The sequence below is a fragment of the Corvus brachyrhynchos genome, unplaced genomic scaffold, assembly GCF_000691975.1.
Source record: "Corvus brachyrhynchos isolate BGI_N302 unplaced genomic scaffold, ASM69197v1 scaffold46, whole genome shotgun sequence".
In the NCBI taxonomy this organism is placed as follows: Eukaryota; Metazoa; Chordata; class Aves; order Passeriformes; family Corvidae; genus Corvus; species Corvus brachyrhynchos.
Genome location: NW_008238838.1, coordinates 5,199,863 through 5,223,595, shown reverse-complemented (window position 1 = coordinate 5,223,595; position 23,733 = coordinate 5,199,863). Strand labels below are relative to the sequence as shown.

The 23,733-nt window shown below is 43.4% G+C and overlaps 2 protein-coding genes and 1 long non-coding RNA gene across 7 annotated transcripts in view; 2 read left to right on the top strand and 1 right to left on the bottom strand.

The window, feature by feature from the left end:
- Nucleotides 1-5,617: 5,617 nt before the first annotated feature.
- BTG4 (BTG anti-proliferation factor 4) lies at nt 5,618-12,035 on the top strand. Its single transcript, XM_008636920.2, has 4 exons — nt 5,618-10,138; nt 10,673-10,810; nt 10,966-11,161; nt 11,646-12,035. Exons 1-4 carry the CDS (start codon nt 9,966-9,968, stop codon nt 11,829-11,831), a joined length of 693 nt encoding a protein of 230 aa, XP_008635142.1. The 5' UTR covers nt 5,618-9,965; the 3' UTR covers nt 11,832-12,035.
- Nucleotides 12,036-12,358: 323 nt separating this feature from the next.
- LOC108447702 lies at nt 12,359-22,486 on the bottom strand. The gene is made up of 19 exons (XM_017738542.1): nt 22,100-22,486; nt 21,546-21,726; nt 21,085-21,244; nt 20,758-20,878; nt 20,134-20,370; nt 19,750-19,887; nt 19,260-19,508; nt 18,787-18,978; nt 18,141-18,308; nt 17,845-17,985; nt 17,223-17,424; nt 16,831-16,917; nt 16,553-16,672; nt 15,936-16,084; nt 15,230-15,316; nt 14,470-14,616; nt 13,952-14,146; nt 13,572-13,678; nt 12,359-13,397 (listed from the first exon to the last, which is right to left on the bottom strand). Exons 1-19 carry the CDS (start codon nt 22,211-22,213, stop codon nt 13,166-13,168), a joined length of 3,027 nt encoding a protein of 1,008 aa, XP_017594031.1. The 5' UTR covers nt 22,214-22,486; the 3' UTR covers nt 12,359-13,165.
- LOC108447704 overlaps nt 19,418-23,733 on the top strand; it is a 17,981-nt gene continuing 13,665 nt past the window's right edge. For all 5 annotated transcript variants that reach the window (XR_001863370.1, XR_001863371.1, XR_001863373.1 and 2 more), the window contains exons 1-2: nt 19,418-19,517; nt 20,278-20,422. This is a non-coding gene — a long non-coding RNA (uncharacterized LOC108447704). The remainder of the gene's footprint in view (nt 19,518-20,277; nt 20,423-23,733) is intronic.

The window sequence follows — 23,733 nt, the reverse complement described above, 5'->3', positions numbered from 1 at the left end:
CGCTGGGGATTTGGGATTTTTATAAAAGGTTCTTGCTTCGCTTTCCCACGTCTGGATTTGCTCTGGAGAAGCTCGGGATGAGCTTTGTTGTCTCCTGCCGGTCAAGTTGAACACTGATCTGTTCTATCCATCCCAATCCCAGTTTTCTAAATTTAGATATTCTGTTTTGGAAGGGAGCCACAAGGATCACCAAATGCACGTTTAAGTGAAAAATCCTGAAAAATCCCGGGATGGACTCCACAATCTCGGCGCTTTGAGCGCATGATGCGCACGCTGCCCTGAGGGAGCAGCCTGCGAAGGGAAAACAGCCCTGGAGCTGCTTCCCACGGGGATAAACGCCGAGCCCGTTTCCTGGTGGCCGGGAAGCTGCTCCGCACCTGTTTCCTGCAGCTCGGGCTCTCCATCCCAGCCCAGGGTTTTATGGCTCAGGCTCCAAGAGGTTTTCCCAGGTCGCGGAAAAGGGCAGAGCAGCAAAGCGAATCTGCTCAGGCAGAGAATAACCGGGATCGACGCTTTAAAATAGGAGAGCAATGATTTTATAGAAGAGTTAAAACCTTGAGCCGCCATTGGGAGTTTGGTTGAAGAAGCTGTTTCTGAAATTGATATTTTAAGGGGAGGAAAGTCCTTTAAAATGCCATGAAAACAGCCCACTCCAGGTGGGCAGAAGTCAGGAATTCCAGAGGGAAGTGTTGGAAAGCTGCTGGCTCTGCAGCGTGTGTCGTGTCTGTGAAACAGGAACAGGCTCTGATATTTCCTGGCTCTGTCAGAAATACAGAAACTCTTCAACACCCACTCTTTTCCCTGACTTTCTGAATCCCAGCCAGGATTAAAGCAAAGTTAAAACCTCCATAACTTCTGAAAAATGGTGAAGCTTCCATTCCCTTCTCTTGACCACTCTTGAGAAATAAATGGAAAATATACAGAAAATACAGGAGAAGAGTATAGAAAAATAGCAGCAGACTTTCAGCCTTTTAATTTCTAAATCTTGTAATAGTATGTATTAGTACAGGATAAAACAGAGTAGCTCTTGTAGTAGTTGTAGTAGTAATAATAATGATAATAATAATAATAATATCCAGGACATCTTTTCCCCCCAAATAGAATCTGAGTATTTAGACAAAGGGAAATAAAAACCAGGCCCAGCTTTAATGCACAGAATTTGGGCCAAGCAGACAGACTTGGTTCAGCATTTTAATAAACTTGGAGAAGAGGAAGTGCTTAATAGGACCCAACTTAAAAGCTTAAATAAGGAGGAAGGAAAAAAGGAGGCTTTTATGTCCAAAATGAAGACGTCATTCCTGAAAGTCTCTTTTGAAATCTTGTTTTCCAGGTTATTTCTCGAATCACTGCACTTATCAGCTTTAATATTTCAGTGCTACTCTGTACAATTGAGGAATTAAATTGTATTAATTCAGATATGTTGTTCTTAACCTTCAACTCACTTATCTCTGCTTTGTATCTTGGGAATTACAGCAGAAGGAAAGAAAAGGCTTAATGGAACACAGACCTCTTACTCCTGGATTTTATTCTCCTGATAAACATCCGGCCAGGCCAAACCATTATAAATCAGTAAATCTACAGTTCACCACTGATAATAATAAAAATCCCCAAATGGAATTCTTCCTTTCTTGCTCAAATCCAGTTTCTGAGAGCTTTTTAGGGAGCAGAGCAGCCGGTTAGATAACTTTGTTTTTGTGCTTCAGTGGATAAAAACTTGGAGACAGCAATGGAAAAAAACCCCAAAAACCCAAAAAAAAACCCCAATGGCCAGGCTGTAAAGATTCCTTTGGCATATTGAACTGAGAAATTTAGACACATTGTCTTATTCCTCATGGTTTTGAGCTAGAAAATTGTCCTTAATAATTTCTTTTAGCTTGTTTAACTTCATTTACCTCCTGTGCCTGGCCTGGACTTTCAGAGCCCCACAGACTACTGGATCCTCCTTGCTTAGGGAATTTGTTGGATAAACCCACATTCACTTCCCAGATTCATACACTTCCCAAAGTTTGCTCCTTCGAATTTGTTCATGTCTGAATCAAACCTGAAATCTGGATTTGAACACTAAGAGACACCTATGACTGATAATAACCTGAACATTATTCTTATTCCATCCAGTGCATTCATTTTAATTTTCTTGGACTTCTGGGATGTTTTTAGAGTGTCTTATATTTGTATAAAGCCATTTGCTCCTTGAAATGAATCTTTATGGCTGCTGGCTGCCCAAAGCTGCAAACCCTGGCTTTCATCTCTGCTTGGAAAACACCTCCAAAACCATCAAATCCAACCTTCCACTGAATTAAAAAAATTAAAAAATGAAAAGAATGTGAGCCTCAGTGCGCTGTTGCTGGCTGCAGCCAGAATTCAGAGCAGACTAATGGATGGTAATGGATGAGATGCCTTTTGGGATTATTAATGGGGAAAGGGGGATTGCTGACTTGCAGGAAATGCTTGCAGAGCTCAGCACCTCCCTGCACCTCCTCAGATTGCTCTGTCTGGCCTGGCTCCCAAACCCAGGCTGCAGCTTCCCCCTAAAAATGGGGAACACTTGACTAAAATTAGAAAAAAATTGCAGAGTCAGGCTGAAAATGCAGTTGTAAGGTTGGCTGGTTTGCCTGAGTTTGCTTTATTTGTGTCAGCTCCGTTGATGGTGTGGCACACGAATGAACCAGTGACATAACTGGGGCTCCAGCAGAAGTTTCCATCTTCTTTCAGGCCATTTTCACTCCAGTCCAGCTTCTCCAAGGATGGGACAGAGCTGCCACCACAGGCCTCAATTTCATTTATTCAACAGGAATTACATGGAGGGAAATGGGAGAACAGAGACCTAAGGCTGAGACGAGCCCAGTTGGAGGGGGAGCTGAAGCCTGCAAACTGGAGAAGAAAAAACTCAAAAATCCATTTTATCCTCATGGTTTTTAGTGGAAATGAGTTGTAAATGAGGTGGATCACCAGGAAAATTGGCTTGACAAGAATCCAGCAGCTGTTTTATTTCACTGTCCTGTCCATTGGTGCTTCTGTTTCGTGTCCTCAGAACTCCTGTGGGCCTGATTCCCACTTCCACATTCCTGATCCCATTCTTCCAGACCTTTTTACCTGGCTGTGTGGCTAGTGATTGTTGCTTTGGGCAATCAGCTAACTACACTGCCTGGCAACCAGGCTGATGGCAGAGCCTTTCACCTTTACCTTTCCTTTAAAAAAGCCCCGGCAAGTTCTGGCATTATTAATTATTTTCTCCAATTAAAATCCTTAGTTAAGCTAAGTGGTAAGAGGAAAAAAACCTTATACATACAGTGAGTTTAATATTTAATCACTGCTCAGAACTCCCTTCACTTACCAGCTTGCTTAATAAAACATGAAAAACAAATGAAAATTTTTTCTATCTGGCAGATAAACTGAAGGATGCAACCTAAAAAAATTCCTAGTCCAGTCTGGGTGTATAAACAATTAAATATGCAGTAAATGTATCATTTAAATACCAGGATTCTTGGTGCAGGAAAATTCCTGAGGATTTTAGCAGCAACTTCAAGACATCAAAGATTTCACTTCGTATTTACCAACACACTGCTGTGGGAAGGTAAAATTCTGGAAACAAAGCTGCAAAGAAATCACATTATTGAGGATTTTGCAGTAGGAATAAAGAAGTTTGGAGTTTCCAGGCCGAGGCTGGAGCAGGGAATCCTGTGCCTTGTTTTGATGGCAGTGAAATTAGTGATTGTGGGATGAGGGATACAATCAGCTAACTACACTGCCTGCAAACCAAGAACTTCTCCTGGAGTCATGGAATTCAAACCTGGAACGAAAGAATGCACTTCCAGTAATTATATTCATATTCTCCATCTCCTCAAATGCTCTTAAAATAATAAGGAGCTGGCAATAATGGAAAATATTGGTCATATCACCCTTATTCTACTAAATTCCAAATATTTATATTTACACTTATATTTGCACTTATATTTATATTTGTATTTGTATTTCTATCTATATCTATATTTAATATTTATATCTATATTTAATATTTATATCTATATTTAGTATTTACACCACATATTAAGAGTTCTCAAGAATAAAAACTGCAGCAAACACAACACAAAGATCTTTTCAAGAGTGCAAAGGCAAAGCAATCAAACACTGAAATAGAAATAATTATGCAGCCCCACAATGGGACAGAGAGATGAGGAATGGAGTCCTTGCTGTATCCAGAGGTGGGAGTGCAAATCCAGCTGCAGAATTGGGGCAAGACAAAATATTCCACGGGAATATCCTCGTGCCTGGTTTGCAGCATCTCAGGTTCGTGCTCACCCCACCTGCCCCTGTTCCCTGCTTGGCTCTGTGTCCTGTGCCACGGATTTTGTGCCCTTTCCACGTGGAGTTTTCCAGCATGAAGTGCATGGACAGCAGCAGCAGGGATGGTGGAATTGCACCATTTCCCTGAATTTCAGAAAGCTTCCCCCACCCCCCCAAAATTCAGGAACACAGATCGTGCTGTCAGTCAGGTGTCAGAATGCTCCAATCTTTTACACTCATTTGAGGCAGCTAAAGAAATTAACAGATCTGTTCCGAGAGTGTGTCAGGAGTTATCAGCAATTATGTCTCGTGTCTGATAGATGTGCATGCAATTAATAATGTGATAAAGCTGCTTTATATAGATTTATCAAGCTAAAACAGGAATGAGACACAATCTGTGAGCTTGCAAGGAGAAGTTTGTCTGCAAAAGAAACAATTTTGCCAACTTCCTTCCATAAATGCCTTAAAGAATTCAGGACTTACCCTCGAGGACTTACCTTGGAATAATCCTGATAAGGACAGCGTCGAGACTAAAACCATTTCATGGGAAGGGAAAAATGGATCGGATTCTTCGCTCTTCCCTTTCCCAGGCACAGCACCCTGTCCGTGGAGCCTTTCCCGGGCAGAATTCCTCTGGGGATGCTCCCATCTTTTCCCCTGGGGCTCCTGGGCTGGAGTGTCCCAGTGGGGCTGTGGGTCAGCCCCATGCCTGGGAGCTTTGTGTACTCCCTGTCACCATGGCCACCCGGCCAGGGGACTTCGGGACGTGCAGGTGGCCCTGGGAGCTTTGTTGCAGGAGAGGTTTCCATGGGCAAAGTCAACATGGAAAACACACCCGGAGTTTCCATCCTGAGCCCACGGACGAGCGGCTGCAGGGGAGGGTGATCCCGGCTGGGGTGGCACCGGTGGCAGTCCCAGCTCACATCCCTGGACCTTGGGGCTCCAGCCTGGTTTAATTCCCACCAGGAATTCCCAAAAGGCAGAGAAGCAGCTCAGAGGGATGAGTGTCCTGTGCTGCTGGCACAGCGGGAGGCACAGGCTGCTCATCTTCGCCTTCTGCCCCTCTCCCCCTGGTTTTCGGGGTCTGCCCAGCCATTTCTCTCTGCTTGGCCTTGTTCAGCTCTGCAAATCATGGCATGCAAACAGAGGGAGAACACCCAGAGAATTTAAAGAGGTATGGCAACAGCTCTTGGACTCCATAAAATAAGCCCAGGTAGCTTTGCAGTCTTTCCTTTGTTATTTAATTTTAGGACATCCTGGATCAACACCACTGGAGTTTTTAGGGTTATTTTATGAAATAAATCATGAAATCTTAAATTAAATTCTAGCAATATGTAGTCCTCAAATCCTTAGAATTTTTGTGGCGTTGATCAGAATCACCTTCTGGTTCGCTCCAGTCCAAAATAATTCTTTTTACAGAAACTGCCTGGTTTAAGTAAAGGTGTGAGTTTGTAACCTCCGGGTATGAGGTTTCTTCTGCCCTCGGACTTAATGGTCCCTGGAATTGGTGCTGTGTTCACACCTGCAGCTTCTGAGTGTGACCAAGACAGCGACCAAACGAATGCAAGCTGCTTTTCCCTCAGGAGATTGTCACTGAGGATGCTTTTCCATATGCAAATCACTCAGGCTTTCCAATTTTTGTATCGGTATCTCCAAACTTCAGGTGCTTACCTGGAGGAATTGCCTGTCATCCATCACCCACAAAAATCAAATGGCTTGCAGAGGGAAGGTTGCCACTGGCAAGCTGCACTTGGTTTCTTTATTTCCATGTACTCAATCCTTTAAAGCAGGAAAACTGCAAAAAGTCCTGCAGGGGTGGCTCCTGCCAGAGCGTGTTTAGGGGAGCTGTGTTTGCTCTTGGTTTGGGCTGCAGTTACTACAGAAACTGTGCCTGAGTCTGTCCCTTCGTGGCTCAAGCCTGGGCTTGCCTGGTGACCCAGGGGACACCTCATTTAATCTGACTAAGAATGCTTGTGCCGAGCTGGGGGCCTGATCTGAGTCCCACTGAAGGCTCTGGACACGTTTCCCCTGGTTTCAGTGAGCTCTGGATCAGTCCCATGGATGTCCAGGCACTGATTTTGAGTGGTTTGGCTTTTTTCTGTTCCTAGTAAGGATTAAAACAGCATCATTTAACAAAAGGCACAAATATCTCCTCATTTTTCCCCTGCCTCCTCTCAGTCAGAACACTTGGCTGTCCATCCTGGGTTTTGCTAAATCTGCTGGGATGAAAACAGTTTCTGTTTGGATGCAGCTGGGAATGAGTGGGAGCACAATTTGTTGGCTGTTGTTTAATGGAGCTCTCTCTCCTTGGCACAGGCAGTGCCAGTTTTGGTTCAGACATTTTCTTCCTCAGCAGTTATTGCCCAAATAGGGCACCCAGGGCTGTGTTTTCTTCCAGGCAGTGACAACTGACAGCACTGGGGAGGATTGGAGCCCAGTTAATCTCCCTAATCAAACCAGCCAGTTTTTCTTGTCAATGGGGTGCCAGAACCACTCTCTGCTCTTCTGCTCTCTGTGACATTAACAGGAAATACTGCTTGAACTCCTGCATGACACTAAAAATACCAAGTTAAAAAGTTCTCAGAAATTCTGTTCTGAGACAATTTTAACGATCAGAGACAACTGGGTGAACTGCCGAGAACTTTGCTTAAATTTTCCCGTGTTTGTTGTTGTAAGTGTGTAGAATTTGACCTGACTTTTGCCTCCCGTCATCCAAGAAATATCACCTCATTGCAGGACTGGTTTCTCAGGTGAGGGGTTTGTTTGCTGCTCACCTGCAGTTTCTGTGTTAGCCATTGGAACAAGGAACCCAACAGAGGAGGTGGAGGAGGGATCCAGATTTTCCTCTGCGTGTCCTTTGTGGATTCCAGTCCTTCACTCCTTTGCCACAGAATTTCCTCACTCACAGGGCCTGCCTGGACTTGCTGCATTAAGCAGGAGATGCCTCAAAATCCCATCCTGTGTCTCTCTCTCTGATCCAAACCACCTCGGCATTTGGGAAAGGACAGTCCCGGGAGAATTCCTGAGGCTGAAACGTGGCAGGGTCAGAAATTGGGATCAAAATATTCACCCCAGAGCAAGGGGTGGACTCCCCACGATGCCCACTGCTGTTCTGCAGTGGGAATTCTACTTTAGCTTGGATAGTTCAAGAATAAAAGGGAATCAAAGTTTAGAGGGAGAGGTCATGTCTTTTGTTAGGTTATTATCTGATATTGAGGAAAGACAACATGAAATCAAAGAAATCAGACTTAATATCAAGACTTTGGCCAGAAAGACAACATCATCCCTACAGGAATCCCAGTCTTTGGGTCTGGGGTTGTCTAGGAAACCCTGAGTGGACTGAACTTATTGAGAAGAACTTAAAAATTTATAATTATGTGCATTGCCCATCCTTTTTAGGTGGCAAATCTTGCTCTTTGATATTTCTTTGGACACCAGTTTTGTCAGATCAGTTAAAACCCCACAGATTTGTGGTGGTTGCCTCCAGTTTTTTGGTAACACCCACTTTTCCTGCAGTTCAGCCACGCTGCAGTAAAATCAGTGTGATCAAAACTTTAAAGTCACTTGCAAACTTTTACTTTGGGGTTTTTTTGACATGTCACCATGCGACAGATTTTTAAAAGCAAAGAAAAACTGATGCGGCTGCAGTGTTTGCAAGGGAATCCACTCAGCTCAGAAAATGACATTTTTAAAGCAAGTTTTATCTCCAGAAGAACACTCAGGCCTCAGGCATGAAGACCCAGTTTGGCTGTCCAGGAATGCTCCTGTGTTGCCCAGAGCTAATTCTGGATGCAGACAGAGTCAAAATCTTCGCAGACAGCACAGACAGAAAATGCTGAGTGGAAATCCTTCCCAGCAGTGCACAGCAGCAGTTTCCTGTTGTCCAACAGCATTCCCCAAAAATCTCAGAGCAGGCTGCCCTTGGCCTCTTTATCTCCATGAAAAAGGAAGGAATGACTCAGGGTATTGCAGGGAACAAAATCCTTGTGTGTCATCCCGGGAGCACATGACGAGGGAACCCTTGTGGTCACAACACTGGGGGTTCTATGTCAGAGCTTTTTCTGAGGATCCTTTATCTGTCTCAGACTCTGATTTCTGTTTCTTTGGAGTGGTCATGGAAAGGGAAAGGTCCCCACTTGCTGAGGAAGTGTTTTGATATGTGAGACAAAGGAAGAGAAGGAAGATGGGGCTGTTTTGTGGTTTATTACTCATTCCTTAAAAGCAGAATTTCTACTGAAAGCCTTGGGGGGGTTTTTTCTTTTAACTTTTTTTTTGTGATGTAGAAAGAAACTGAAGCGCAAGGAGGGAATTGTGTGAGTGGAACTGTGCGAGTGGAGAGAAATGAAACACAGAAATAGCCAGAAATTTGTGGTTCAGGGCACACAATTTGTGCCTTCAGGCTCTGTATTTCTGTATTTCTTATCCCCTTGTCTCACCATCAACTCCCCAGGCTGAGATGTGAGCCTGGAACTGCCTGGCTGCTCCATCCCCAGCCCCATTAAGAGCCAGTTTTAAACACTCAGCTCTTTTTGCCTCCATTTGTTCTTTTGTCTCGGCAGTTCCTGGGATCTGACACTGGAGACACAACTTCCTGAGGCAGCAAAAGGGGAAAAAAAGGAACAATCAGCTCTTCTCTGGCTGTGCCCAGAGAATTATGGCTTGGGGTTTTGAACAACGAGCACAACTCTCAAATTTTGAGGAAATGAGACATTCCCTCTGTTTTAAACACCTGAAAACCGAAATAAATCTATGCTGATAATGTGAACTAGGAAGATCAGTGATGTGAGAAATCCAGAATCAAGCAGTTTTCTAAATAGAGAACGCCAAATGTGAAGGTTTCACGTGGAAAATAATTGTGTTGAGTCTGCTAGGAGCAGTCAAGCACAATTCTAATCATTAATTAATTAGCTTGGTGCTGTTTTCCTCACGGTGAATATTAAATATTCCACGGGGATTTATGGGATAGACTGATGGACACAACAGAATAAAGAATGGAATCAATTAAATCCCCCTAAAAGAAGGAACTGATGTTGGAATAAAGCCAAGAAGATTGGAAATACCTTTGAACCAGCTGGTTAATTAATCTAACACACACCTGCAGCTCCTGCACACCTGAATGTTGCTGCATTCCTCAGCTCCACATGATTCCACTTCCATATAAAGCCTGACCAAACTCTGCCAGGGAATGGAGGGAGGGGGTTTTTGGGTTTCCCCTCTGTATAAATGATACAGGGCCTTGTGGTATTTTGTCTGTTTTCTTAGTGCCTCTTTGAGGTTGTTTGTGACGTTTATCTCAAGTTTTCCCTGTCTCTGCTGTCAGAAGGTGATGCTTTTGGTTTTCTTTTTACGGAAAAATGCCTATATATTTGTAAGATTTGCTGCTTGTAATATGTGTGACATGTAAGAACTGTTACATTTTAAACTCTTTTTGAATATTATCTCTTAACCTGCTTAGTGTAGGGGCCTTCTAGTAACGCATTAAACTGGTTTTAATATCCAAAACTAAATTTAATCTGCTGTTTGGCAGTCAGGCTTATCCAGGCTCTGTCTATCTTGGCTTGTGCAGGTTTTGCAGCATCTATTCTTGGAACCTGATAGTGCCTTAATGTTATTAAATCTCTCTGGTGTGGTGTTTCATCTCTACTCCAGCAGCTCAGGCACCCCCTGTGCTGCAATTCAAGATGAAAGATGAAATTGCTGCTGCGGTCTTCTTCATCACAAAGCTGGTGAAGAGGGAAGGCAAGCTGAGCAAGGATGAAGTGGAGAAGTTTGCAGCTAGGCTGACCACGGTCCTGTTTGAAAAGTACAAAAATCACTGGTACCTGGCCAGTCCCTGCCAAGGACAAGCCTTCAGGTGAGAGGGCTGTTAGGAGATGGACAGGGCAGGTGGAGCCTTGGGTTGGCATTCAAGAAGCAGTTCCTGGAGGCCTTAAAGTGAAATAAAGGATGCAAAGGGAACCACCAGGATGCTCCTTAAGCTTGAAGGAAGGATTGTTAATTGGTGAAAATTACATTTATTTTTCACCTGAAAAGGAGTAACTAGAGAGCTGGGGGGGGAATCTTAAGACAAGTGCCTTAATTAGCCTCTGCCTCCTGGGATGCAGAATTCAAGTGGTCTTAAAGTGACTTTTGGAATGTTTCTGTTTTAAACACTTAAAGCAGCAAATTGCCTAATTAGTAATTGATGAGAATTAAAAGCCAAGCCTTGTTTGAGTTGATGATTCAGCTTGTTGGGCTGAATTGCTCGTTGGGGCTCTAAGTGAGAACTTGCATCACCAGGTTAAAAGTGCTGAGGCAATAAATAGAGATTTTGGGTGTGCTCTGCACGAGCAGAACCTGCAAAGCTGCAGTGAGATCTGAACTCCAGCTGCACTTTGCTGTTCCCCAGGTGTGTAAGGATCAATAAACAGCAGCCACGGGATCCCCTGCTGGACCAGGCTTGTGCAGAGAGCAGCGTGGACTTCAACCAGCTGGGCTTGCCCGAGGAGTTGACGGTGTGGGTGGATCCCTTCGAGGTGTCCTGCAGGTGAGTTCAGAGCCTGGGGGCTGATAAACACCAGGTGCTGTGTACTTAATCAATCTAAACCTGCTCCCAGCCTTAATTAATACCTGAGGGTTTGCCCACTTTTGGTGTGAGCTGGCTCCTCCCAGAGCAGCAGCACTCACCTGCGGCCGCTGCAGGTACGGGGAGAGGAACGAGCCCTTCACCGTGGTGCGCTTCAACGGGGAGGAGAACCCCGAGCTGCCCCAGCAGATCAACCTTGCCGTGGGGAGGGCAGCCCTGGACAATCACTCTGGCAGCTCCTCGGATGAGGAGAGCTTCAGCAAGGAGCCCAAAGCCATCCCCACTGTCAGCAACCCCAACAGTGTGTACCAGGTGAGCCGGGGCAGTGGGGCTCAGGGGGGAACTTCTCACTCCAAAATTCCCTCAGATGTGCTGGCAGGTGGGGGTCAGGCTCTTCTGCCAGGGAAGCAGTGACAGGATGAGAGGAAAAAGGCTCGAGTTGCTCCAGGGGAGGTTTAGGTTTGATTTCTCCCCTGAAAGGGTTTTCCAGCCCTGGCATGGGGTGTTGCCATCCCTGGATGGTGACCACCCTCCCTGGTGGAGTCACCAGCCCTGGAGGGATTTCAAGCATGTGTAGATGTGGCATTTGGGGACATGGGTTAGGCAACAGCTGGACTTGACCTTAGAGGGTTTTTTCCAACCTCAGCGATGCTGTGAGTGGGATGGAGCTTTGGTAGGAGGCACCGCTTGCTCCCTAAGCTTCCTCAGGAAGGAATGCGGTAGAATTTTGATGGCCTCGCTCCTCTCCTCTCTTTCCCCAGCACATTTTAACATTATTTCCCCTCTTACTGGTCAGTTCAGTGACTTCTGGAAGACATCCCTCCAGCCCTGGTGCCCGTACCTGCAAAGGACACCCTACGAGGCCCACGGCTCCCACTTTGGCCAGCCCAGAGCCTACAGGGGCTACAGGTCCTACAGGCCCATGAGCGCCTTCCCAGGCCCACGGATGGACAGGTACCACTGGGTCAACACCAAGAGGTAGATCCGTGGCTGCTTTCAGACTCTGGAGCCCTGCTTTCGTTATGGGGTGAAGGCTGGCCCTGCAAAACCTCATAAGAATAGCACTTGCTGCCTAATCTGTCTGTGACTCTGTATTTATGAACATTTTGGGGGGGGGTTTTATACAGGTTTTTCAGTGTTTTAAATTGATGTTAACATAAGAATAAAGATGTAGTGTGAGACTCTTCTTGTGAGTTAAAAAGGAGATGCATAAATCAATAAATTTATTCTTCTCGTGAATTAAAAAGGAAATGAATAAATAAATGTGCATCTCCTTTTTAACTCACGAGAAGAATAAATTTAAATAAATAAATTTACTCTCCTTGCGAATTAAAAAGGAAATGAATAAGTCAATAAATCTACTTATTTATTTTGTCAAAGCCATCTGCTGGTGGTGCCTTTGAAGAGTGTTCAGGAGCTTTTTGGTGGAAACACCAGCATGTGAAGGAAGATAAAAACATCCCCCAAGCTGCTTTGAAGGATGCTTTGCTTCCTTCTGGCAAAGGTGTTGTGAGCCAAGACATAAATATCACCAGCAGGGATGTTGGGGGTATTTAGTGACTCACAAAAATATTTAAATGGTGCTGTGCCCCCATGAGGTTTGTACTGATGGGGGAAAAAAAGAGTTTTGGGTGGCTTTGCTCTTCTTCACTTGCTTTTTATCCACACTGGAGGTGGGGCTGGATTGGGGTGATTGGAAAATACTGAATATTTTGTGTTTTGATGTTTGGCTCTTGAATTTGGGAGGAGGAGGAGGAGAGACTGATTCCCCAGGTTTAGGAGCAGGGATGGTCTTGGACAGTGCAGGAGCTGTACTGCTGGGTGGGTTGTAGCACAGAGCTGAAGTGTGGTGGAGAATGTTTCTTGCACTTTAAGTGTAACTCTGCAGATATAATTAACCCCAGTAACCATATCTGCAGTTTTTGCTGTGTCATAAAATCATAAAACTGCAACTCTCAGCTGCAGAGGCCTCAGAACACCTCCTGGGGGGATGCACTAGTTTAAAGAATAATTTATTTAACACCAGGAATTGAGTGAGTCTATATTTTGCTCCTGTTCCTGGAAACTCTGAGTCTGGGCTTTTGCAGCAATATTTCTTCTCACCACTTGGCTGTGGCCAGAAATGGCAGTTCCTCTGGCCAAAGTCTTGTCACTTAAATTACTGCACTGCTTTCACTCCTGCTTTAATGAGCCTGTAGGATGGAGAGGAAAAATACATTGTAATTAAGGTAAAAATAGAGGATTTTCTTTGGATTGAAGCCTAATGCCAAATTAATGCAGAGTAGCAGGAACCGAACCACCAAGTTTTGAGCACCATCACAACTTTCTGCCCTGGGCTATTTCCTCTTCCAATGCATTTATTTGTTTTACCAAACTCTCCTTCTCCACACTGGTTATTTCAAGGTAATAAGAAAGCAGATCTTCGTTGCCTTTACTACTTAAAAACTGCTGTTCATCCTCTATGATGTGCACCAGCTCCTCAGTTAATGCATCCACTTTATCCTCCAGTTCTGAAGGGGATGAGGAATTGACAGTTTCCTCTTCAAAGCTGAAAAACAGGGGAAATGTTTAATTCGAGAGGGAAGAAATGCCAGTATTAAAATTTTATCCATAGGCTCTTCACAGGAGCAAACCAGAAAGACAAATTTCACTGTACAGGGTGGTGGGGTAATAAATAGTAAATTTAAATAGTAAATAATAGCTCCTGGTTAATTGTTCTCACCGTGCCCTCCTTCCACTGCTGCTCAGGGGATGAAGGAAATCCTCTTTTTTCTTCCCCAGCCTCTTGTCATTGAGTGTTTCCTCAGGTTTCACACAGAGCAAGAGGTTCTTCAGGAACACAGAAGTGAAGAGAGCAGATAAATGTTAATTTTAAGCCTTTTTGTAGACTCTTTTAAATATCTTTTCATGGTATTGCTGTTTATGCTGACCTAATGATTTACATGAAATTAAATAATTTATTTTAACCTTCCTGCTTAGGAAGGGGGTTTTCTTAGCTGGGTTTTTGAAACCATTTAATTGCCACTCTAACAAAGTAAAAAATGAGGGGTGGTGAATTTTTTTCCAACCAGATCTTGTGATTTTTTTTTTTTTTTTTGTTACCTTCTCAAGGAGTTCTGTGGCTGTGTGGCTTTTCGCTCTCACTTCAAAAAGTTGGGAGATCAGGTTTATTTCCTCTGTGGAGAGTGGTTCCTCCTTGAGCAGCATCTGATTTATCCCGTGGGATTTATCCCCCTGGGGAGCTGCTGAGAGCTGCAGTCTGAGGGAGAACATCTCACCAAGACAGGCCTTTAGAGCCTAGAGAAATTAAAAAAAAAACAAACCAAAAAAAAAAGACTTTCTGAAAGGTTTTGAGAACCTGCATCACACCAAGGTGTTGGGAAGGAAAATTCCAGTTCCCTCTTTATTTTCCAATGAATTTATCTGTGTTCTGAGCTAGGACTGTGATGATAAAGAGCTTTTCCTGCTGGATTCTCCCATTTACTGCCCAGGCGGGGTTAGAATGGAGTTGTCTGGCTTTTATCTCCTCAGTTCTGGCAGCATTAACCCTTCTCTTTTAAAGTAAGAATTTTTCACAGGAATTAGTTGAATGTGGTTACATTGAGAAAATACTGATGTACCTGGTGGAAAAGCCTCAGGAAGATGGGGTTGGTGTCGTGGCTGAGGTCCCCAGCAGTGACGCGAGCCAAGCAGTGCACCAGGAGCAGCAGGAAACTTCCCACAGAGCCCAGGCAATCCCTCAGGATGAAGAGTTTCTTCTTGGAATTCTGGGGGAAAAAAAGGAATATCCCCAGCTGGGACAAGGGCACAGCAGGAAATAGCTCAGCAGTGGTTTATCTCAGTTTCAGGTGAGTGCAAGGATTGGAATCAGTGCTGGGGGATATCCATGTGCACAGGACTTCATGAAATGATCTATGGTGTGAATTTAAAGCATTCCTGTATTCTCTGCTCTAGGCAGGTTTAGATTTATATTTTATGAACTTTAGAAAACTTTAAAAAATAACACTAAATAGTCACATTTTGTAATTTGTTTATAGTGGCCTGTAATTTAATTATAACAAATAAAATGCTGATACACTGACTCCTATAAAGCTGACCTAGAGAGAATTTGGTAGAAATGAAAAGTGGTAGAACTTGGTCAGGAGAAACTGGAAAATCAGAGCTGATTTAATGGATTTAAACATGGGTGTGTTAGGTTTGTGCTCAGAGATATCTGGAGATTATTAGCATTTGATGATTTCTTACATAAATGTATTTCTTTCCTAGAAAGCATCAAGCTTGTACGACTTACAGAAAATATTCAGTGCTTGTCCTTTTGCTTCCCAGTCTCCTGGAACTTGATGGAGATAAAAATATTGCACGGATGTGGGGTGGACAAACCTGATAAAAGAAAGAATTCCTGAAGGCATCGCCTGGGGCATGGCTCTGGGGGAGGCTGGAGGCAACGCACAGGGTGATTTCTGGAGCCTGCAAAGAGAAGGGAAAATGCTGCTGTAAGCACTGGAGGCACCTCAGAGATTAATGGGATCTAAGTTCAATTAAATGTCAGCTCTGATTTGCAGTGGGTGCACAGAGCCAAAAAAATCCACGTGGAAATGGAGACTGAAAATCCTTAGGATTTCCTCTTGCCAGCTTTTTAATTAAGTAAATGAAAGTGTGCTCCAGGCCTGGAGCTCTGGGTGGAGCCACTACAAGTTTATTATTGTTATTTATTTAATGCTGTTACAAAACACCCTGGAGAGTTTACCCGGAGGTGTGCTAAGAACTGTGCAGAGAAAATGAGAGAATCCTTGTTCTGAGGTTTAAAGGGAATATGTTTTATTACAAAATTATGCAGCAGGCAGGGATTAATTTCTCATTTCCTAAGTGGTGTGCTCAAGAAACAACAAATACAAGAACTGACTGTGGATCTTTGGACTGGAAAACAATTCCATGCTGTTGTGGAGAAAACAGAAGTGGAATTTATTTCCCAATATTTGCACATTTGTCATTGTCTAATTGATTTTACTTAGTAAAAGTAAGTACCCTGTTGGCTGAAGGGTATTTTTGGGTAAGTTTTGCTGATGATCAGATTTTAAACACTCACTTTAATGTGAAATGTGAGGAACTGTAGGATGGAGAGGCCGTACTGGAACACCACAAACTCCCTGGGAGAAAGGGCTGCAGGATCCACTGCTGTTAATTCTCTTTCCTGACTCCTCGAGGACTCCTGCATGCCCTGAGCAGTAATTTCTGCTGCAAGAACAGTAGAGTTTCATTAGATTAATTGATTTCTATTTGCATTTTGTTTGTCCAAGAGGTAACACTGCAATACAGCTGGGTAAAAAACTGCATTTCTCATCTTTGTTATAATATTGTTCAAAGCAAAATGAATCCCTGTTGATGCATTGTGAATTTTTATAAGATGATCAAGGAAATGCCCAAAACTTTACTTTTCTTAGAGAAAATTCTCACAATTAAGGTCTGGAAAAGTGGCATTAATGACATGTGGCTTAGAGCTGGTCAGCAGCAAATTCAGGTGATTTGGGTGCTGAGTCTCTCTCCTTCACTGGCAGAGCCCTCTCCTCTAAAGGAGAGAATAACTGAGGTGTCTGTGCAGCAAAATCTGATCCTAACCAACAGCTCCCTAAAGGATGAAGCAGAAATCTTCCAATTACACCAAATTCTGGCTGTTTTATGAGAAGGAAAAATGCTAAAATTTACTTTTCTCCAGCCTTTGGCTCTGTCCCAGCCCAGCTGCCACTGCATGATTTCGGAGCTCATCGTTCACCTCCTTCAGGAGGCCGAAGAGAAAAGAGGCTTTTTTACACTTAATTCCATCCCCTGTGTAAAGAAATGTAGAAATGTTGTTTCCCCAAACAATCCTTTTCTTACCATGTTTGTCTGAGCAAACACTTCACGCCTGGGGATTTTTGGGGACAAGGTGAAACAGTGGCAGGAAAAAGAACAAAAGTCATCAAAATGACTTTGATTTTTTTTACCTTGCAGAGGAGGTGCTGTGAGCTGAGGCTTCAGCAGGGTGATCCTGGATGCCATCAGGTGTTCTGCCTGCTTCAGCACCTTGATATCTGTGAGGACAGGATATCTGCAGGCGTTATCTGGCATAATTCCAGAGGGACTTACAGCCATTTCTTTTTCCATAAGCTAATTTTGACTTTCCTACACAGTATTCAGGCCTCAGTTTAGAAATGAACTGGTAGGATTAAAAGCTGTACTTTTCTTTTTTTTTTTTACTAAATATCAAATTTTTGGAAGATGTTTAAAAATGTAGAAGTGTATTGGAATCTCTCCCCTGTTCATTTCCATCAGGGACCCCCAGGTAATGCATCAATATCAAAAAATAATCACAGGTCATTTAAATTCTCTGCCTTACTCTTAGTCAGGAACAAGAGGAGCTGATCCTCTGCCTTTGTCCCTGGAATCTGGGAATCCTGGGTGATGTGTGATGGGGAATGGCTGTTCTGCTGCGTTTTCCCTTTTTTATCTCCTTCTAATCTCATTCTCAGCTTCTGCAAATCCAGCTGGAAATCCTTTCCTAAGGAAGATTTTCTCTCAGTGCATTCCTTCATCAAACCCTACAAGGAAAACAAAGAGATGAAACAGTGCCTGTAAAAAGCTGTTAAATTTCTCAGACCCTCTAAGGGTGAGCTCTGTGTTGTGGATAAGGCAGGTCTAGTCCTCACAATCAGTTAAAAAAACAACTCCAAAACCCCTAAACTCACCATTTGGGCACAACCTATTTTAAGCAGCTGTTCTTCTCCTATCCCTTTCCAGTTTCCTATAGTATTACATTTCTGTTCTCTACTTTCAACCATTTTCTTCATATGTATTAATATAGATAACATTTATATTATATTTGTATATATATTCACATATGAAATGGGAATTTCATAATTCAGCGCAGCTACAGGCACGGTCTCATCAACACTATACCATTAATTTTATGTCCTGTCCATATTCAATTAAAAAACATTTGGGATTTGCTCTTTTCTAACCTGAAATGGATCAAAGCTACTTGAAATATTCTCAGTTCTTTTCTTTTCCAGGAAGTGCTTCAGCTGTTCCTTCAGCCTTCTTGTTTTCTGCTCTCTGAATTTTCTCACTTCATTGGTTGTGGCCTCTGCTTCATCCACAAACTGTAAATGAAAAAAAAAAAAGATCCAAACCCAAAGATCCTGGTATTGTTTTGGGAACTTTGATACTTGGAGAACAAAGTCCTCTGCACAGTAAGAACAGCAATTATTTATTATTTTCTGAATCAGAGTGCAAAGAAATCTATTTTGAGTTTTACCTTCTCCTGGCTGCAGCCTTTTAAGCTTCTCACCATTTCCCTGAAGTGGGTTTCTCTCAGCTGCAATAATCTTACAGCTTGTATAAATTCCAGCACTAAAAAGAAATACTCTGTGTTGTCCTTCAGGAGCTGCAAAATGTCCCTGCTGTCATCATCCATTGATAAATCCTGGAAGGTAGATCGGTCATGTGAAATACAACCTGGAATATCTGAACCTCCTTTTGTTAATTTAGTTTCTCCACAATGGATTGAGGACAGGTTTAAGAGCTAGAGTTTTGAAAACACAAAGTTTTTGGGAAAAAAAAAGCAGTGGAAATTGGGTAAAAGCACCTTGCAGTCCTTTATTTTTGTTATTAATAAACACCCAAATAACAAACCTATATCTACTGAAAATAGATACATGATTCTCTAAGGACCATAAAGTTAATCTGTGTTAAAATTGGATCTGAAGTAGAAAATCCCAGGGTGGTTTCAATCCTTGTGGCATTAAAAATGAGTAGAATATCTTTTAATCTGGAATTGGCTTCATTTCTAGAAACATTTCTCTAAACAGACACAGTTCCTGAGAGTTTGTAAAGTTTTGCAGCAACACACTGCAGGCTCTAAACTAAACTAGAGCATTTTAAATTAAAAAAGAGAATTTTACTTCCACCACGAGGTGTTCCAGGCCTGTGCCCTCCTTTTGGGATTTCAGGGCCACGTTCCTGAGCCTGTGGCAATCCTGGAGCAAAGTCACTGTTTGCCTCAGGTGCCTCTGGGAGAGGATGGAATAGGCCACAAGATTCCCAAATTTCTGTCCTTTGGTCTCCTGGATCACTTGTGTTTCTTTGGCTTTTAGCTGGGGAGAAAAAACAAAGTTTTACAGACTTGAGGGAAGTGTGGAAATGTTGCAACTTTGAAATTAGGAATCCAGAGGGGGAGAAAATTAACCATCCTAAAAATAATGGAATCCATCAGCTTCCCAAAAGACTTTTTAAAAGTTTCCCTTGACAGCACAAGTTAAATAATTGTGAATCCCATAAAACATTGCTGAAATAACCAGGCCAGGGGTTTTACTGAGCTCTCCATGCTCTGTGTGGCTGTTCATAAATGACAATCCCAATGTTTTAGCTGAGGTACCTTTTCCTCTGTCCGTGTTTGAAGCTCCAGCCTAAACTGTGCCTGCATTTTCCTCAGCTCAGCCTCGGATTGTGCATTCAAACCCTTCAGCAGATCCCCCTCCTGATGGTGCTCCTGGAGGAAAGCCACTGCTCTGGCTGCTTGCTGCTCCTCTCTGCTCTCAGCAGCCTCTCGGGCGGCTTCTTCACCTCGATTTTTGCAGCTGAGCCTGCTCAGGGTCCTGCTCACATCTTCTGGGCAAGCCCCAGTCTGAAGCAGGTAAGCAGAGGGAGAATTTTTTTTTTTTTTTTTAGTAGAATGAACCTATTTTTCCTAGCATTGGGCATAATTACAGGGATTTGAGGAGTGGGGTTCTGCATGGGAGGTTTCTGTCCTTGCACCCCTGTAGATTTTTGGTCAGGGTGGGCGTTTGTGCACTTGGGAGTTGAGTGAGATGCCTTGAGGCTCATGCGGGGAGGGATGAGGCATGAAAATCACAAAATGCCTCTACCTGGAGGTCACTATAGAGATCCAGGACTCTGTACAGACACACTTGTCTCAGAGCTTCTAGCTTTACAATCTTCATCCCTGAAACCTGGAGCATCCGAGTTACAGGGGCTGGGGAGTGCTCGATTTCCTGGGAATGTTTCTGTTAAAAAGATCAAAAAAGGGTGGGGATTTCCCACTCCAACAAAGAGCTCTGTGGTCAGCAGGACCAGAGAAGTCCAGATCCCAGGGACACCTGGAACACTGGAATTTCTGTGAATATTGAAGCTGCTCTGATAACCGTGGGACGGCCAAAGCCAGCCGTGTGTTTGTGCCACCCAGGGTGGGTGACATCCATCCCTGCATGGCAGTGAGGTGACAAAACACAGAGAAAATGTCTCAAACTCACTTGCTGCTCGCTGAGGTCACAGCCTGGGCTTTGCAAGCCAAGCAGACAAAAGGATAACTGGTGTGGAAGTTCTTCCAGGAAGTGTTGGGGCTGTTTGGGCACTGTCAGCTCTGGGCTGAGGTTGGAATGTTTGATTTCTTCCAGGTGTCCCTGGAGCAGGGCTTGGCCAGCCTGGCTGTGGTGTTCTGAGAGCTCTTCCAGGAGTGAATCCAGTGTGCCAGTCCAGCTCTTCGTCCCCTGAAATGATGGACATCCCAGCTGAACCATCTGCACAATCCAGGAGCACCAGGTGAATGGGAATTGGGCCATACTGAGCCTGAGGTGTCAAATACTCAGCCAGAAATTAGAAATTCGTGTTCATTTAAGTGCCATCAGTGGGATTAAGTACCCAAGAGTTACTAAAAATTGAAGCCTCTTGTGCCTTAATATTGAGAGAGGAAAACTAAATCAGGTTCTGTTTTGCTTTGCCATAATCAGAAGATTTTTTTTTTTCCTTCTCTAATTTTGCTTCAATTTTTGGAAGCAATGTGGGAAAACTGAAAGGAATTTGGATAGGAAGGGGGGGAAACTTTCTTCTCCTGTGTGTCAGCTGAGAAATCTGAGATGACCCAATGCCAACCTTACCCAGTTTCCTTCGTGGCATTCCTTGGATGATTGGTAGAAGGAGCAGACAGCGCCCATCTCTTGTGTCAGCAAGGACATTTCCAGCTGTGCTCGCTCCCAGCTGTGCTTCTCCCAGAGGAACCTGCAGCCAGATGTGCAGACAGCCTGAAAACATCTCTGCTTTTCCATAATTATTGCCAGCAGCGCTTCCCTTATTCACACACACCTGGAGATCGGGGATCTCCTTTTGAACCACATGCCACCCCCAAAGAGAAACTTCCTGAGGAGAAAACTTGCAAATAAGGTATTTTTATGACCAAAAATTAGAGAATAATGAGAGTTTCTGACCTTGTGTGCATTTCTTGCTGCATGTGGGTGATCCTTGCTGCAGGTGAGGGGAGCAGAGCAGGGGATGTTATGGAAGCTGGGATGGTTTCCTGATTTTCTTCACTTTTTGACACCTCTGTGTGAGCAGCAGAGGCTTTTAAGGTGCTCCTCGAGGAGTAGCCTGTACAAGAAACAGGAGGGAAGTATATTTACTGCAAGAAATTAATTATTTTGCAAATTTACTGTAACTTTGGTGAGAGCTGACAAAGGAAACTGAGAATTACAGGTGATTTCAGGGCTCATCCCACTCAGGGGCAAATTTATACAAATTTAATTTGCTCGTTAAGCCCAAGGACATCTTTAACAAAATGGAATCAAAGTCTGATTTTCAGCTGTTGGATGGAGAATTCTCTGGATTTAAAGTTGAAATTTTTATAAGAATAAAATAAGGGCAGTGGCAGTGCCTTTCTCTTCTCTCTTACCTGGAGTCTCAGGTGAAAAACCATTTTTTCTGTTTTCCTCCAGCATCTGAATCACAGACTGGAGCAGTGGGATCAGTTTTTGTGGGATCACCTCCCATGAATTACTTGAGACCCCGCTGAGGCCACAAAACCTGGTGGTCTGAGAGTGTTCAAAGCTCTGTGGTGACCCAGAGAAAGGCACCTGGAACAGCACAGAGCAGACAGAGCTGTTTGATGCCTGCCAAAAATAGAAGCTGCACCACATGCTCAAGCAGATGAATTTATGCAGTTTTCAAAGATGAAACCTCTGAGAAAATAATAATAATAATAATTAATCTTTCAGCAATGTCTCTGCAATAGCAGCAGCTTTAAATGAAGTAAAGACCCAGTGTCACCTCCTGTTTATGGACATTGCAATTAATTCTTTTGCAGCCTAGAAAATATTAAATGTCTGCTACACCAAAAGTAACATCTTACATGGCCATGCCTAAAATTTCTAGAAGAGAATTCAATTTGTTACTCCATGTATAAATTCAATTTGTTTCATTTATAAATATTGCTGAGCTGAGCTCTACCTGCTGTTTTGCCACTGTGCTCTCATCATCCTGCCCAGTTCCTGGGATGCTCAGAGCCTTTATCCAAAGGTTTTTCAGCGAGGATATTTCATTCATTACCCTGTGATACAGCATTTTTACCTGAGGTGCAAAATGAAAATAAAAATGACGTTAGGAGTGAAGGGATAATTTGGAGCTGGTGAAGTTTTCCTTTTTTATGTAATAAACCCCAAACTGGGGTCAATTTTTGGTACAAACGCATCAATTCCAGCTTGGCTCAGACTGGGGAATGATGATTTCTCCCCATTATTTATCTGTTGCTGTGATCCAGCTCCCTCTGCTGTCCTTAAAGCCCCACTTGGAGTTACAGGAGTGCCACGGGTGGATTCATTTTTGGGCTGTGAAATGCTCTCCTATCGATTTCAGCAGCAAAATTTAGATATTTACTATAAAATTCGAATAACATACCCATGTATTCATTTATTAATCTCTCCTCAGTTTAACCTGCAGCTTTCCAGTGTAGAAAATCCACTTTTTTTTTTTTTATTTTACAGATAGAAAATTGAAGCTGGAAGCTGAAGTCACTTTCCAAAAATTATATCAGTTCAGTACCAAGAGAAAAAAATTCTAAGAGAACCAAAATATTTTGCCTTAAGGTCACTCCTCTTCCCACTTGTGCAGGGTATAAAGAAAATGCTTAATAAAATGAGGATAGATTCATTTATCATCTTCTAAACAGCTGAAAGCTGAAATAAAGCATCTACCTCATAGTCAGGGGTTGATAAAACAATGGGGACAGACACAATTGCTTGGTTTTAGGCTTTTCTACATAAAAAGCAGCCCCAAATAATGATTTACCTCTTCTTTGAAGTGGCCCAGCGTGGTGGTCACAGACTGGGACTGCCTCAGCAGAAGTTCAAAGAAAACATTGGTGTTAAAGGCCTCGAGGTCTATTTGTCCTTCAGGCTCCCAAGCATCCCCTCTCCTCAGGAAACAGGCTGCAAGAGGAATTTTCCTTTCTTAATTGTGGGGGTTTTATTTCATTTGAGGCTGGTTCTGAGTACAAATGCCTGTCAATCCCTGAACGCAGCAGCCTTTGCAGAGTGCTGGACAGAGCGTTTTGGTTCCATTCTGTGCAGAACCCCCGGGTTTTTGGGGGTTTTTGTTGCCTGACCTGTGCCAGCAGCGCTGCAGGAGTTCCCAGCCTTGTGCTGCAGCGAGGGGTGATGTTTTTTAATGGCAAAAACAGCTGGAGTTTTGGAGGAATATCTGTCCAGGCTGTACTTGAGCTGCTGCCTTCGGAACGCAGGGCGGGGGCTGCCCTTCTGTGCCCAGCCCAGTCCCTGGCACAGGAGCTGCAAGACACCACAAAATGAAACCAATCAGTTCCTTTCTTTATTTTTACATCTCCCATTAACGTGATTCACTCAACAGCCAGGATCCATCATCACCTGTGGGGCAAAGACCTTGAGAGTCTGGTTTCTAATTATTAATAATCATTCATTTGTTCTTAACCAGAAGAATTAGTGATCCCAGCTGAAACCAAGGGGAAGGAAGTGTAATTATCTGTTCTTTGCATCTGCTGGGTGAATAAATCACATTTTCTATCATTACCTCAGGAGTCTGGTTGCAGGAAAAAAAAAAAAATCCTGCTG